This window comes from Coccinella septempunctata, chromosome X (genome assembly GCF_907165205.1).
Source record: "Coccinella septempunctata chromosome X, icCocSept1.1, whole genome shotgun sequence".
NCBI classification, from domain to species: domain Eukaryota; kingdom Metazoa; phylum Arthropoda; class Insecta; order Coleoptera; family Coccinellidae; genus Coccinella; species Coccinella septempunctata.
The window spans coordinates 7,677,549-7,693,744 of NC_058198.1; the positions used below are offsets into that span (position 1 = coordinate 7,677,549).

General features: G+C 35.6%; 1 protein-coding gene across 2 annotated transcripts; it reads right to left on the reverse strand.

Annotated features, from left to right (window-relative positions):
- Positions 1–5,135: 5,135 nt before the first annotated feature.
- On the reverse strand, positions 5,136–9,323 carry LOC123321252 (uncharacterized protein K02A2.6-like). 2 transcript variants are annotated; one of them, XM_044908687.1, is made up of 2 exons: positions 8,928–9,323; positions 5,136–8,822 (listed from the first exon to the last, which is right to left on the reverse strand). In XM_044908687.1, the coding sequence occupies exons 1-2, from the start codon at positions 9,122–9,124 to the stop codon at positions 5,198–5,200; spliced, it is 3,822 nt and encodes a 1,273-aa protein (XP_044764622.1). In that variant the 5' UTR covers positions 9,125–9,323; the 3' UTR covers positions 5,136–5,197. The 2 variants fall into 2 exon arrangements, with proteins under 2 accessions (XP_044764622.1, XP_044764621.1); XM_044908686.1 differs by having other exon boundaries at positions 5,136–8,103; positions 8,176–9,323.
- Between the last annotated feature and the right edge of the window lie 6,873 nt (positions 9,324–16,196).

Here is a 16,196-nt window from a genome sequence, read left to right on the forward strand (position 1 = left end):
GTGCGAGCAGTCAAAGATATTCCACCCCATACCATAATCGATCCTCCCCCGAAACCAGTAGTATTCAGGAAATTGCACTGAGCATATTTTTCATGTGGACGTCTGTATACAAGGGAACGTCGATCACAATGGTAGAGGCAGAATCTAGACTCATCTGTGAAGAGAACTCTTTCCCAATCGGCCTCTTCCCAATGGATATGCTCCCTCGCAAAATCCAAACGCGCCCTTCGATGGGCTGGGGTAAAAGCTGGGCCTCTTGACGCGACACGAGGCCTTAAATCATATTCTCTGAGGCGATTTCTTATTGTCTGAGTGCTAATTTGCACCTCATGAGTTTGCTCAAGCTGAATTTGAAGGAGGCGAGCGGTTGTAAACCGTTGTCCCAACGAAGAAACTCTCAAGTAACGTTCTTGAATGGCAGTTGTTACCCGTGGTCTACCCTGTCCTGGTATTCGGACATCCATACCTGTCTCCCTGAATCGCTGTAACATTCTGGACAGACTTGTATGGGAAACTCCAAACCTTTCTGCAATTCTTGTGTATGTCCACCCTTCTTCTCGCAAAACTACCGCTTGGGCACATTCCTCTTGGGTCAAATTGCGTGTTTCGCGTTGCATAGCGATCGAGTGTAGAAAATCAGACGAAAGAAAAACTATTGATCACTAGAATTGATCGAGAACAACTGATTTTAGAATGGAGCCAATGCATTCAAAATCTGATAATATCATCTTTTTTTATTCCTGCCAGAAAAAAACATCTGTATTGAAGAAAACCGTTGAAAGTGGATAACATATGCATGCATAATTCTGATAAGAATAATTATCATTGATAACACCTTCAATTGTAGAATAAATTTGAGATTTCCATAATGTGCGTTAATTTTTTTGCGCAGTGTAGATTTAAAGGGGATCTATCTATTCTGAAAATGATTAATGAGGGTGGTCGATATTTTGATAATAATCTCGGAAAACTGAGGAAAATTCTTATAATTTTTTCAAACGAAAGTAAAAATATTCCGCAAAATTAGGAAACAGAGAAACGTTTTGGATTTTCAAGATGTAGATTGAGAGGAACTGAAAAACTATACAACGAGTATTGCCGTATCATCCAAAATCTTGGTTCTCGGTTTTTTGAGAGAAGGTCAAAAGAAACACTTTTTTGCCATACCATTTTTTTCGATTCGACCCTAATAAAAAGATAAAGCCATTTTAATTTCACACAATGAGCTGTACCACCCCTGGAAGAACAAAATTACCTTCAGAATAACTGGCTTAGTCTGTGGATCTTTTGAACAGTGTTGCATTCAGCCAAAATACCCATGTTTTCAAATTTCACAGGTACTTTTGAATTTTTGAACATCAAATAACTCGAAAACGGCGCATTATACGAGAAAATATGAAGAATGAATATTAGAGAGCTGATAATAAGATAAATCAAGAGTAAGAGTTGTTTGTATAGAGATCATAATCGCATAGGTTTCGTCAGCATTCAGCAGGAATGGGCAGATGAGAATTACAAAAGGGTAAACACAAACGTTATAGCGGTCATGTCCGAATGCGTCCAATACCGATAAAACTATCAGTTAAAGGAAGGAAACAACAGCTCCTAATAAATAACTAATCCCTATAACGGGAAATCGAGCTATTAACGACTGTAGATATTTCCTGCGGAGTCTAATAGGTCCCCCCATTTCAGGCCTGGAACAAAACAATCGACAATACCTTCTATGCCATTTGTATGGCGCGATATTCAACTTTTGCCGAAATAGCAATTCTTAACACAAAAGTTTCCGAACTTATATTGCCGGGAATAAAAACAAGATCCTATAGATTTTATAAGCAACCAGCGGGAGTTGCTTTCGGAGCGCTGAACTTGATCGATTGACTTTATATAAAACAAGTCCCTCTCGATTGACTAATTCGTTGAATTGGGGTCCGTATTTTAAGCAGCCACATAATTCGATACAATAACTACACTTCCGCTTTCAGCTTTGGCGTTATTCATTTCGGAATTTCATGCTTTAGAGTTTCCCTCTCTTAAGCGACAGGGGAAGCGGAGCAAAACACTGGACGATGAGTTTTACCCTGGTGAAAAAACCCCCGTTAAATTTATACCCCTGCGTCATTCTTGCGAAATTTGGAAAAACGTTTTTTGTCCTTTCTGATAATCGTTCGCAATATGTTGAAATGAAATTTTGTTATCGATAAGTAGAACCTCTCTTCCCTATACAACAATCAGCCTACAGAATAAAGACCTGACATAACTAATTATGTAGGTGGCACCATTCTTTTAATTACATGGGAAGACAGGCTAGTTCAGTGGGTAGAACATTGGTTCTTATCAACTGAATATAAAAAATGTTGTTATATTTTGTACAAGTATTAAAGAACCTAAATCGCCCCTAACTCATTTGAAGAACTCCAACTTCAACACAATAAAAAGCTCAAATCCCTTGGAATTGCCATTGATGAGTTCTTGAGAAAGTTCTAATGATGAACAGTTGATCACTGTTGTCAGTTAAATTTCACGGAAAGAATTAGTAGATCTGGAAACCTCAGGTCATTCAGTCTCATCAAGAAATGAATAAGAACTCTTACAATACTAGAAGATCTGTTTGTGACAGCTGGATAAGCTTCTTTGTGCAGAAAGATCAACAAATTTTCTCACTTGTGCAAGTCCTGGAATTTTGCTCAAGAAGAGTTCCTTGTTTCGCAAATCCCATTGCTGCATAGCAGGATAGCAGTCCTAGAGGTTCTACCTTTGATGTACTCGCAATTTTTTTTTTCTTCTTTTTGTAGATTTATTCCCGGTAACGGGATACAGCAATGATGATGAATGACTCGCATAGCTCATCAGCGTTTTCAGTCTCCACGATGCAACAGTGTCCTGGCTACCCATAGAAGAACCTTTGATCAGTTGCTACAATACACCGAAGATCTGTGTGTGACAGCTGGATCAGCTTCCTTGTGTAGAAAGATCAAGGAACCTTTTCACTTGTGTGAGTCCTGGAATTTGGAGTTCCTTGTTGTGCAAATTCCATTAGCAACCCTGAATTGTTATTTTCCAAGACCACAAAACGGTTCAGGTTCAACCTTTGATGTACTTTTCGCAAATTCATCAGCAATTTCAGTCTCCCCGATGCTACAGTGCCCAGGTCATACATAGAAGAACCTTTGGTCAGTTTCTACAATACACCGAAGATCTCTTTGCGACAGATGGATCAGCTTCCTTGTGTAGAAAGATCAACGAATCTTTTCACTTGTGTGAGTCCTGGAATTTTGCTCCAGAAGAGTTCCTTGTTTCGTAAATCCCATTGCTGGATAGCAGGATAGCAGTCCTAGAGTGTTATTTTCCAGGACTTCAAAAGGATCCAGGTTCTACCTTTGATGTACTCTCATAGCTCATCAGCGTTTTCACTCTCCTCGATTCTACAGTGCCCTGGCTATCTATACAAGAACCTTTGGTCAGTTGCTACAATACACCGAAGATCTGTTTTTGACAGCTGGATCAGCTTCCTTGTGTAGAAAGATCAAAGAATCTTTCCACTTGTGTAAGTCCTGGAATTTGGAGTTTCTTGTTCTGCAAATTCCATTAGCAGCCCTAAATTGTTATTTTCCAAGACCATAAAACAGTTCAGGTTCAACCTTGATGTACTTTTCGCAAATTCATCAGCAATTTCAGTCTCCCCGATGCTACAGTGCCCAGGTCATACATAGAAGAACCTTTGGTCAGTTTCTACAATACACCGAAGATCTCTTTGAGACAGATGGATCAGCTTCCTTGTGTAGAAAGATCAACGAATCTTTTCACTTGTGTGAGTCCTGGAATTTTGCTCCAGAAGAGTTCCTTGTTTCGTAAATCCCATTGCTGGATAGCAGGATAGCAGTCCTAGAGTGTTATTTTCCAGGACTTCAAAAGGATCCAGGTTCTACCTTTGATGTACTCTCATAGCTCATCAGCGTTTTCACTCTCCTCGATTCTACAGTGCCCTGGCTATCTATACAAGAACCTTTGGTCAGTTGCTACAATACACCGAAGATCTGTTTTTGACAGCTGGATCAGCTTCCTTGTGTAGAAAGATCAAAGAATCTTTCCACTTGTGTAAGTCCTGGAATTTGGAGTTTCTTGTTCTGCAAATTCCATTAGCAGCCCTAAATTGTTATTTTCCAAGACCATAAAACAGTTCAGGTTCAACCTTGATGTACTTTTCGCAAATCCATCAGCAATTTCAGTCTCCCCGATGCTACAGTGCCCAGGTCATCCATAGAAGAACCTTTGGTCAGTTGCTACAGTACACCGAAGATCTGTTTGCGACAGCTGGATCAGCTTCCTTGTATAGAAAGATCAACGGATCTTTTCACTTGTGTGAGTCCTGGAATTTTGATCCAGAAGAGTTCCTTGTTTCGCAAATCCCATTGCTGGATAGCAGGACAGCAGTCCTAGAGTGTTAGAGTGTTCTTTTCCAGGACAACAAAAGTATTCAGGTTCTACCTTTGATTTACTTTCATAGCTCATCAACGTTTTCACTCTCCTCAATTCTACAGTGCCCTGGCTATCCATACAAGAACCTTTGGTCTGTTTCTACAATACACCGAAGATCTTCTTGCGACAGCTGGTTCAGCTTCCTTGTGTAGAAAGATCAACGAATCTTTTCACTCTTGTGAGTCCTGGAATTTTGCTCCAGAAGAGTTCCTTGTTTCGCAAATCCCATTGCTGGATAGTAGGACAGTAGTCCTAGGGTGTTAGAGTGTTCTTTTCCAGGACAACAAAGGTATTCAGGTTCTACCTTTGATGAACTTTCATAGCTCATCAACGTTTTCACTTGTAAGGTGATTGATCAGTAGAGTTGAATAATTTTATATTAAACAACTAATTTAAAGTTTGTAGTTTATTTGTCTCTCTGACTACAGCACTTCTCTTAATCCCTCTGTCTATCTAACTAAACCTACCTCGTTGTCACCGTCATAATCGTTTTGCATTGCGCATGATACATTATATCAATTAGAACATTGAACATAAATTATTCTTCTTACTACCTTTCATCCCCTCCTATAAGATCACAAACATCTTTACCTATAAATAATATACAGAATGTTTTACATAATCTACATCTATGCTATACAGAATAATGTCTTATAATACAATCTTACATAAGCTATCAAATACATATGTACAATCATTATAGGTTCACAAAATTTCAATTGCATGTATCATGAACAGAACTTCTTAAAAAGTAAGGTTCCCTGGTTGGTGTTTCTTTTTTAACAGTTAAATGTTGCCTGTTTCGTCTATACAATTTACCTGACTCATCCTTAATTATAAGAGATCTTGGTTCATCACAATTTTTTGAAATAATGCCATTCTCCCACTTATCATTCAATTTGAACATCACTTTACTACCAACTTTTCCTTCTGGCAAATTTTGTGTATGTTTATCATAGAAGAATTTTTGATTCTGTTGACGCAATTTTAAAGTATTATGCAATTCTTGTTTTTTTATTAGTTTGGGTTCAAGCAAGGTATCCACAGTTGGTAGATTGTCTTTCAAACGTCTATTGAAAAGTATTTGGGCCGGTGACAAGCCAATACCTGATATTGGAGTATTTCTATACTTTAAAAGATAAAAATCCAGATTTCCTCCCTCAGCTTGACATTTCTTCAACATATTTTTGCAAATGTTTACACATTTTTCAGCTAATCCGTTGCCTCGAGGATAGTTCGGGCTGGATGTTATTAAAGTTGTATTATATTCGCCAAGAAACTCTTTTAGATGAACTGAATTGAAAGGTTGATTATCCGCTACTAGATAATCAGGGAAACCATGACAAGAAAAAACCTTCATTAACACTCTAGACACTTCTTGTGCCGTTTTGAACCTCATGCTCCTCAACTCGATCCATTTTGAATAATAGTCCATTATTGCCAAAAATGTTTTCCCCTTGTATTCGCAAATATCAGCACCAATTCTTTGCCACGGTCTTTCAGGTATATCATGAGATAACATAGGTAACCGAGGGTTGTTATTTTTGAATTTCAGGCAAATATGACAATTATTCACATAATCAACTATATCTCTACTTATATTTGGCCAGTAAACACTTTCATTTGCCCTATTCCTACATTTATTTATGCCTAAATGACCTTCATGCAGTTTCTGCAAAATTTGGTATCGCAAACTTTTAGGAATTATTATTCTATCACCATAAAAAATCAAATCATTATCAATACTTAGCTCATGTTTAATTTGGAAAAATTTTTTGATTGAATCCGGTAATTTTTTTAAATTTTTTGGCCATGCAGTAGAAATGTATTTTCGTATCAATGTGAGAATCTCATCCCTTTCAAATTCTTTCTTCAACTCAGAAATTTTTTCTTTACTCATAGGAATAAACTTTGAAATTGAACTAATAATATGGGAATTTTCTATTTCTACTTGACTAGAATATTTTAAAGGAGCCCTAGACAACATATCAGCAATAAACATCTTTTTACCCGGCAAATAAGAAACTTCAAAATTATATTTGAGTAATTTAAGTCGCATTCTTTGCAACCTGCTTGACAACTTATTCAAATCTTTCCTAAAAATATTAACTAGAGGTTTATGGTCTGTTTGCACTAGCACATTATCATGACCATATATGTAATAACTGAAATGATCGGCTGCAAATAAAATAGCACCCATTTCACGTTCGATACAAGCGTATCTCTTCTCACAGTCTGTAAGAGCCCTACTAGCGAAAGCTATTGGTTGACCTTTCTGTAATAAGCAAGCCCCCATCCCTTCTATACTTGCATCACACTGAACGGTAAGAGGACTTTTATCATCATAATGCACCAAGCAGGGAGGTGAGGTCAAAAATTTCTTAATACATTCCACTCTTTCTGAATGAATCTTTTCCCATTTCCAAATAGCATCATTACAAGTGAGTTGCCTTAAGGGTGCTGTTATCTGAGACAAATTTGGTATAAACTTGCCCAAATACTTAACAAGACCTAAAAATCTAAGGAGCTCTTTTTTGTTCCTTGGATTTTCTAACTTTATTATAGTTTCTATTCTGTCAGAATCAATTTCTATACCCTTTTCTGATACTTTAAACCCTAAAACTTTAATTTCCCTCTTCTTGAACTGAAATTTATTTTTGTTGAAAGTGATACCAAGTTTCTTAGCCCTATCTAAAACTTTTTTTAAAACTACATCATGCTCTTGTTCTGTACTACCTGAAATAATTAAGTCATCTATGTATATTTTATTGCCAAGAATATCACCAAAAACAAGAGTGTTTTGTCTCTGAAAAACCTCAGCTGCAGTGTTTATACCGAAAGGTAATCTCAAAAACCTATATCTCCCTAAATGAGTAGCAAAAGTTGTGAGTTCTGAAGAAAATTTATCTAACTTAATCTGATAAAAAGAATCCTTAAGATCTAAAATTGAAAAAATTTTTTTATTGTTGAGGTCTGCTAACAATTCATTGGGTGATGGTATCTGGAAATGTTCCCTTTTAATATATTCATTCAAAACAGTTGGGTCTAGGCAAATTCTCAAACTTTTATCACTTTTTTCAGTTACAACAATGTTATTTACCCAATCAGTTGGTTCTATTTGTTTGCAAATAACACCTTCTTCTTCTAGTTTATTTAAACATTTTTCAAATTCAGGTAAGAGTCTCTTGGGAATTCGTCTAGCAGGGAAAACACAAGGTTTACAATCATCTTTCAAAACGAACCTATAGGGTTTACCAGGAAAACATCCCAATCCCCCAAAAACTTCAGAGTATTTCTGTAATACAATTTCTTTAGAAGTAAAAATAACTTCACCCTGAGAGAGAAAATTGGATTCTTGAGATACACTATCAATCACTTTCAATAAATTCAAATTCAATATAGATCTCAATCCTAAAATTGGCTTACCACCATTCTTCACAACATAAAATTTTAGACGGTGAATCTTACCACGAATCACACAATCCAACTCTGTGGACCCCTTGACTTGAAGCTTGGTTCCATTATAGGCTGTCAAAATTACATTTTGAGGCATGATCTTTGCCACTGGATCAACAGTTTCCAAGGCTTCAACGGGAAGAACATTGCATTCTGCACCAGTATCTATTTTGAAGTAAACCAATTTACCATTAATAATTATATCCTCTAATAATTCAAATTTTCTGAGATTATTACCTAATTCATCTATTTGTTTTGCATTTTCACAGTTATATAATAAATCTACATTGTCAATGAAAAATTCATCATCACTGTCTGAAAAGTATTGAATATCAATATCATTCACATTTTTCATGGAATCATTAACATTTTTATGATTGTTTCTTTTTTTAAAACAACAAGATGCAAAATGATTTTTCTTTTTACATAAAGAGCACAATTTCCCAAATGCTGGGCATTTACCAAAGTCATGAATACTATCACATTTATGACACTTTTTGCGTTCACATTTATTATAATTATAATTGTTCTTGTAATTTTTTTTGGAAAGTTTATTAGAAGTATAACTTATCTTGTCATTCCTTCGGGATCTGACAACATCGACGGATGTTGAGGGTTTGTCATTCATCTCCTGCACCTGTTTCTTGTTCTGCTCATAGACCCTGCAAATGTCTTCAGTCTTCGCCAAAGTAAGCCTCTCAACTTGAAAAAGTTTTTCTCGTAAGTCCTGGTCCAATAAACCCATAACGATTCTGTCCCTGATGATATTCTCCTGTTCTTGATATTCACACGAAGCAGCCAGTGATTTTAATTCAGTAATATACTGTGACATAGTTTGATCTTCCTTCTGATTGCATTGCAGAAACTTGTATCTTTCGAATACCAAGTTTTTTTTTGGTTCACAATATGTGTCGAATTTCTTTTTTACATCATTCAACTTCGCCTTATCAAGTTGAACATTGAAGGTATTAAATATATGAACTCCTTCCTCTCCAATTAAATTTAAGAATGTGGCAATTTTTACCGATTCTTCTGCATCTGATTTTCCAGAAGCGAGAATAAAAATCTCGAATTGTTGGAACCACGTGCTCCAGTTCTTCGCTATGTTACCATGCTTGAAATTCATCGTCGGTGGAATTCTTAGAGTATCCATTTCTTCTTGATGAATTTTAACACCTGACACCATGTAAGGTGATTGATCAGTAGAGTTGAATAATTTTATATTAAACAACTAATTTAAAGTTTGTAGTTTATTTGTCTCTCTGACTACAGCACTTCTCTTAATCCCTCTGTCTATCTAACTAAACCTACCTCGTTGTCACCGTCATAATCGTTTTGCATTGCGCATGATACATTATATCAATTAGAACATTGAACATAAATTATTCTTCTTACTACCTTTCACACTCTCCTCGATTATACAGTGCCCTGGCTATCCATAAAAGAACCTTTGGTCAGTTGCTACAATACACCGAAGATCTGTTTGCGATAGCTGGATCAGCTTTCTTGTGCAGAAAGATCAACGAATCTTTTCACTTGTGTGTGTCCTGGAATTTTGCTCCAGAAGAGTTCCTTGTTTTGCAAATCCCATTGCTGGATAGTAGGACAGCAGTCCTAGAGTGTTAGAGTGTTCTTTTCCAGGACAACAAAAGTATTCAGGTTCTACCTTTGATGTACTTTCCGCAAGTTCATCAGGTTTTTCATTCTCGTCGATGCTACAGTGTCCTGGCCATCCACAGAAAAACCTTTGGTCAGTTGCTTTTTGGTGTTGCGGTATTCCAAGTTGTTTGGCTGTCTATTGCTATGTTGATGCGTCCCTTTTGTAGTTTCTTTTCAATCACCCTTAGACAACCATTATTTCTTCCTCTAAAATAGTGGATTCACTCCTATACCTATGCCCTTATTTTGTACCAACTTTTTAACATATGGATGATAGTTGATTCAGAGTATTTCGAAATCAAATATATATGCTTGACATTGTGTCAGAAGGAAGACAATTGAATATATGCTGTGAAAGGTTTTGCAACAACAATTACTTGATTCTATTTCAAATTTCCTTCACTTGTTGAAGGCCATCAAGACCGCGTTATATGACACCTTTCGAAAATTTTCAGTGGTGTCACGTGAACATACAATGTTCTACTCTGGAGCTCGCTTAAATTGACCAAGTAAATTTGGTGGATCGATGGGGATGCTTAGAAGATTTCCTTATGAGAAACGTAATATTCTCATGAAAGAGAATAGCTCCCAAGTATTCCGTCTGCCGGATTTATTTATTCATACACATAAAACCCGATGTCGTACTGGAATCCCCGGCTAATTTCCAAAGATCGTGGAAACGGGAACTTGTCAGAAGAAAAGGCGGTCTGAATCTGCGACAAAACGCCAGAAATTAGCCCTGATAATTAAGGTGCGCCATTAAATATTCATCTATAGCGGCAAACTTAACAAACTTGAAAATGCAAGACGTGCCACAGAATGGGATATCTATATTCAGCTTTGGCTCAGTCTGTGCACAGGCTGCACGTATTAAGCCCTGATTAATTAATTGACACACTTATTGTTATGCCGGAGTTTGTTCGATTCTCTCCCCGCCTTATCGGTGGCAATCTTTATGCCGTTTCTATCGATCGGGGCAGACCTATTCCCTCCTTTATACCGTTAAGGTTTAATCGAATTTTGAATCATGCTAAAACGGCACACATTTCTTCTATTTGTTGTTTCAACCGAGGGCAATTCAACCTATATTGTTACTGTTATAGTCTTGGCTTCCACCAGTAATGAGAAAACGTGCTATCAATTCGCGTCGACGCTCGTGTACTCGGCAAATACAGAGTTTCCCAATGAAAAGGAGCCACAACTGATATTGCAATTACTGGGGAAATTCAATAAGATACGTTCGATAATTTTCGTATTTCATATTTCGCATTTCACCTCCCCCTATGAGAACTTAAGAACTTCGAAAAACTCCAGAAAAAGATGAGGTCAGTTAAAAATTCGTCAAAACTGAACGGTTGCACCAAGCTCGATGAAATTCAGAAATTCATTACTTGAAGAGCTGCTCTTTCAGAATACGTAGCACATTTAGATATTCAATGATTTTTCTGGGATTTACGCGTGAGGAAAGTTGACCTTCGAAAAATTCCCAAAAATATGGGATCAGTTAAAAATTCGTCAAGACCGAACGGTTGCATCGAGATCGATGAAGTTTTGAGATATGTCACAAGAAGAGTTGTTCTTCGAGAACTTGAAAGAAATATTTTTTCGAATTTCAGAGAATTATTTCATTTTCCCCTTCAAATAAGAATAAGTTTCAAAGTAGTTTTCTGTCTAACATATAGCTTTTACTATTATTTTATATCAACAAACACCTCACACAATTTCATATATAACTACTAGATTTCGAATATAAAATTATTCCTCCCTCCAAAATCACCCCTGAAAGCGCCACTGCCTCCTACGAAAGGGAGCTACACCCCCAAGAATTTGAATAAAAAATACTGATCGAGAGTGACACCACATTTCAAAGGTCTTTGAATTTCCTCTTCAGAAATGTCTAACTCGAGTTTCTCGGGGTCAGTAGTTTGACAAAAAAATAGATATTCTCCTCTGATCGTCTAATTATACAGTGTGTCGATTTGAGAACGTACCACCTTCAATGTTTATTCTGCCTCTATGCAAAATCAGAAATAATACAAAAAGAAGTACACTTTGGTTAGTAGATAGACATTCTATGTGGTTGGTTTCAATCAATAAATTTGGTTCAACCCCGTGAACGTGATGACAACAACCCCTACAATCTAAAATGGGAAGGTGGTTAAGTGACAGCTTGTTTTAAAGGTAATTCTATTGCATTTTCGACCTTCTCAACATAAAAATAATGAGAAATTTTCTACTATAACAGATTCACAAAATGTTGTTCATTATTTGTCAGATTTCGGCCCTTAAGTTTGAAAAAACTTGCAGAATTCCCGAATCCACCCCCATCCTGATCAAAATTAATTGTCATTTGGGTCCTACATATGGAGAAAACTGCATGAGAAAATCAACATAAGCTGAATATGCTAAAACTGAATCTGTATCATTAAAACATTAGGTGATACGTGATCCAGGGAACCCTTCTTTCTATCGGCCTACATTCCATTCTCCCCTCGTTTAGCTAGTCTACCTAGTAACCCAGTTATGATCCTCTCTTGGTTCCGGAGAGTGACAGACAGTCGACGTATGCCCCCCCAGTGCATCGATTTTAATTCCTTCCTTCCCTCATCCCCTTTTGATTTCGACAACTCCGGCTTGAAATAACTCCACGAGAAGTCAGTTCTGTTGAAAAAATACTAATTTTATTGAATTTCCGTTTGAATTCTGACCAGAATTTAAGGATTACAGAGGCAACACATATTTCGAGTTCATTTTCAACACCAGTATCAATATTTTTTTTATGTTTAGATTGTTGTCAGATGATGCTACAGTTTTGTACCGAATTTCATTCAGTTATCTCCTGGATTTTCTTTAATTCTGAGTGGCAGAAAATGAAGGGACAAAATTTATAGGTATTCCGAATGATAACAATTTCAGGGGTGGGTTATAATATTTTTTTCTTACTCGATTCCAAAGCTTAATCCTTAAAGATGATAAATTAATTAAATCTAATCATACTACTGAAAAAACCGAAAATTGTGTCATTGGATAAGCCACTTTTGATTAACGTTGATATACAGAGTAAGAGAAAAATTTCGCAAAAAATAAATTCATAAAATCGGTGTCTATCTACTATTTGGTGGAAAAATTCTCAAACAGGCCAATTTTCAAAGTGAACTAAGCAATTTTTCATGCATAATTGAGAAGTTTAGAGGGTAGTTGAATGACAACCTTAACTTCTTGTGCCAGAATGATGCCAACGATGGCGTTTTCATCAATTCGTTTTTTATGAAATGGTCAAAAGTTGAATTATGTCTTTTTTTGCATATTGAGGTCAATGACATACACTTTTAGGAGTTTAGGGTTGATTTTTTGAAGTTTTTTGAGAACAAGCCCATTTCGTATGGTGATATTGGTGAATTATCTAAAACGAAAGTCTTAATAACAAGAGAAAAACACATATTTTCCATCACACTTCAAAAATCAATGTCCTTGACCTCAGAATACACAAAAAGTAAATGTTTTCATCCCTAAAATGAGAGAAGGATGGATTAAAACACTATCAATGACCAACTCATCTTCAGCAAGAGAAGCCTATCCATTTATGGCACTAAAAGTTTTGGATTTTGTGCGTTCCACTCACTCTGTATAATCAAAATTCCACCAATATATCTGACCATTTTCAAAGAAACTGAGAGTATTGTGATAAAATACCGACCACCAGTAGCTCCCTAGCAATGGATTGTCATATTCCGCGAAAATTGCACCAAATATTGTTGTTAATGGCTCCTAAACGATACTAGACACGTAACTGTGAAAGCTCAAAGCATTAATACCTCGAACCAGCTTCCGGCCTCAACACAACACGGCTGTGTTTAGTATATCAGCAACACAAACAACCGGCATTCTGTTTTGCTTCACCCCAAATTCTCCCAGCTTACACGATTTTACGAGTTTTTAAAACATTATACTCGTTTCCCACGTTGATACACGGAAGAGCGATTTGTTTTTGTATTTGCGGATGTAATTGAGCTGAAAGAACATTTTCATCAGAGTGGTTATCCTGATTGTAATTGACCAGTTGTGTGTTATTAAAACCTTGGTTTTGACCAAGACGAAACAACGACAAGATGAAAAGATTCGAGATATTGAAATGTTTTCGAGTTAGTCTCAACAAGAACTATCTAGTTCTTCCCCTTTTTATTCGTTTTTTGGAACTTTCATTTCTTAGAACATGAACTGTGCAAATTCATACACTGAAAGACTAATTCATCAATTTATTATTTATATAGAGCGGTGCTATGCAACTGAATATTAATTTTCTTATATCCTCAATACCTTTTACCTTATGTTTATTTCTAAAAATTATTTTGTTCAAAGAACCATAATAAACTATACCTTAAAATCATTGGAGGGTAGAGCTTGGAGAACAAGATTTTCGGTGCAGACATGTCAAAATATTTATGAATGTATCTTTTTGGTGTTGTTTGAAGAGGGTTTTGAACAACCATAATAATAGACTCCCCAGCACCCAGCTATAAAGAGAAGATTATAGATATTTGGAAGTCTCAGTTGTCTGGTTTGTTGGGGTTTGCAAAGTTTAGAATACCAACACCATCAACAAACATCGGAGGTAGTAGTAAGGGTATTGAGAAGTGAAGACCCATTCTTGAGGATGCAAGCTGAACATGAAATCAGGAATCAAGAAACCTTTCTCTATATAATTATGATGTTAATTTAGAAAATAAAAAATGTCAATTTCGTCAAACTCGAAATGAAATTTTCAACGATACACATGTTTTTTTTCTATTTATCTTCAGACAAAACAAATAGTTGGTTCATAATTAGAATCGTGGAATAATCTCAACAATAAATGCAACTATTATTGTCTTATGATAGGCAAAATAGCTAAACAATCCAATCGATACAATCCGAAACGGATGTTTATGCTTTTATAAACAACCGTCGAATTCAATCAACTAAATAGTTTTCCATGAAACTGAAGTGGAGGTTAATTGAAAAACAAATTAATCAGGTTCAACGTTACTTAGAAAATATGTTCTGATAACTATCTTTTCAACGCTTCCATGTTGGTAGTATCTATAATATACAATATACAACTCCATCAGCTGTTTAACTCCACATCAAACCATCGAATATTTTAATTCCTATACCAAACGATTCAAAAATTTCATTACTGGAATATAAAAGGAATGCAAATAATCAAATATTGTCTCCTCAGAACGTTCTTTTTGATGAATAACTAACTGTATAATTAATCATTCCTGAATAATGCATCTGAATTAATTTCTAGCTGTTAAGTCAATTTTTTGCATAAATGAAAACGAAATGAAAGTAGGAAAATAGAAGGGTTAGGGAATATTCATTCTGCAGTATGTTATCCAAATTAATTTTTTTTTACTGAAACGAAAGTCTTCAAGAAGTTCTCGAAATACCTGATAATCGATGAAAATATAACATGGAAGTTCGAATAAAACCGTGTGTTCGTTGCATTAGTGCAAATATACAGGGTGATTCTTTGACCAGTACAAATATTTTCACAGTAGGTTCTTGAGGTCAACAGAAACTCTCTTTTCCTATACCATTTTTTGTGATTCTGCCCTGATACAAAGATATAGTAATTTTAAGTTTTCAAAATCAGCCGTGTTACCCCGAGAAAAACAAAATTACCTTCAGAATAACTAGCTAAATCTATGACACTACACATCTGTGGATCTTTTAAAAAGAGTTGCATTCGGTTAAAGTACCCAATTTTTCAAATTTCACAGATATTTTTTATTTTTGAACATCAAATTACCCAAAAACGGCGCAATATACTGGAAAATGAGAAGATAACTTTTATTTTACAAAGCCCTTTTGATGGCTCAGTTTTAAGATGTGGGTTTTTCGAATTTTTGGTGTTTTTATGGTACGTAATAGTCATAATGAGGAAACTGGTAGATATGGGTGATATCTTGTGTTGGAAAAAGATTCATCTAACCAATGAAAAACTATATTCCGAAATTCGTTTCAATCGATAAAAACATTTGTGAGATAAATCTAGAAATAAGTTTTTTTCATGGTTTTTCAACAGCCTGTATCTGTTAAACCGAGCCGATTCGGAAAAAATGGTAAGGGAAAAAGTTGTTTCTTTTGACCTCAACAATGTACTGTTAAAATATTTGTACGAGTCAAAGACTAACCCTGTATATTGGAAATCTGACAACTAATCCTGAAATTTCAGGAATAGAAATGACAATCTTGATGATTAAAAAGTGATTGCATTATATTATCAGATAGAATATCAAAATGAAAAAATGTATATTCTTTAAATTCAATGACAAAACTTATCACATATGACCAACTTTATATAGAATAACCTTGAATAGTGGTAGTTACCTAAGAAAAAAAACTTTAATATGTTTTTTATTCTTCCGAAACCTTTCATTGATTTAAAAAAATTCGAAGGAATTTTCATTGAATTCATATGGAATCTGAACAAGACGATAATATTCATGTATGTTGACTATAAAGGATTGGGGGATATCCTCAACCAACAGCTCGAAATAAAAATGCTGAAACCTGTCCAAATAAACTTATTAAATAACAAAACAAGGGTT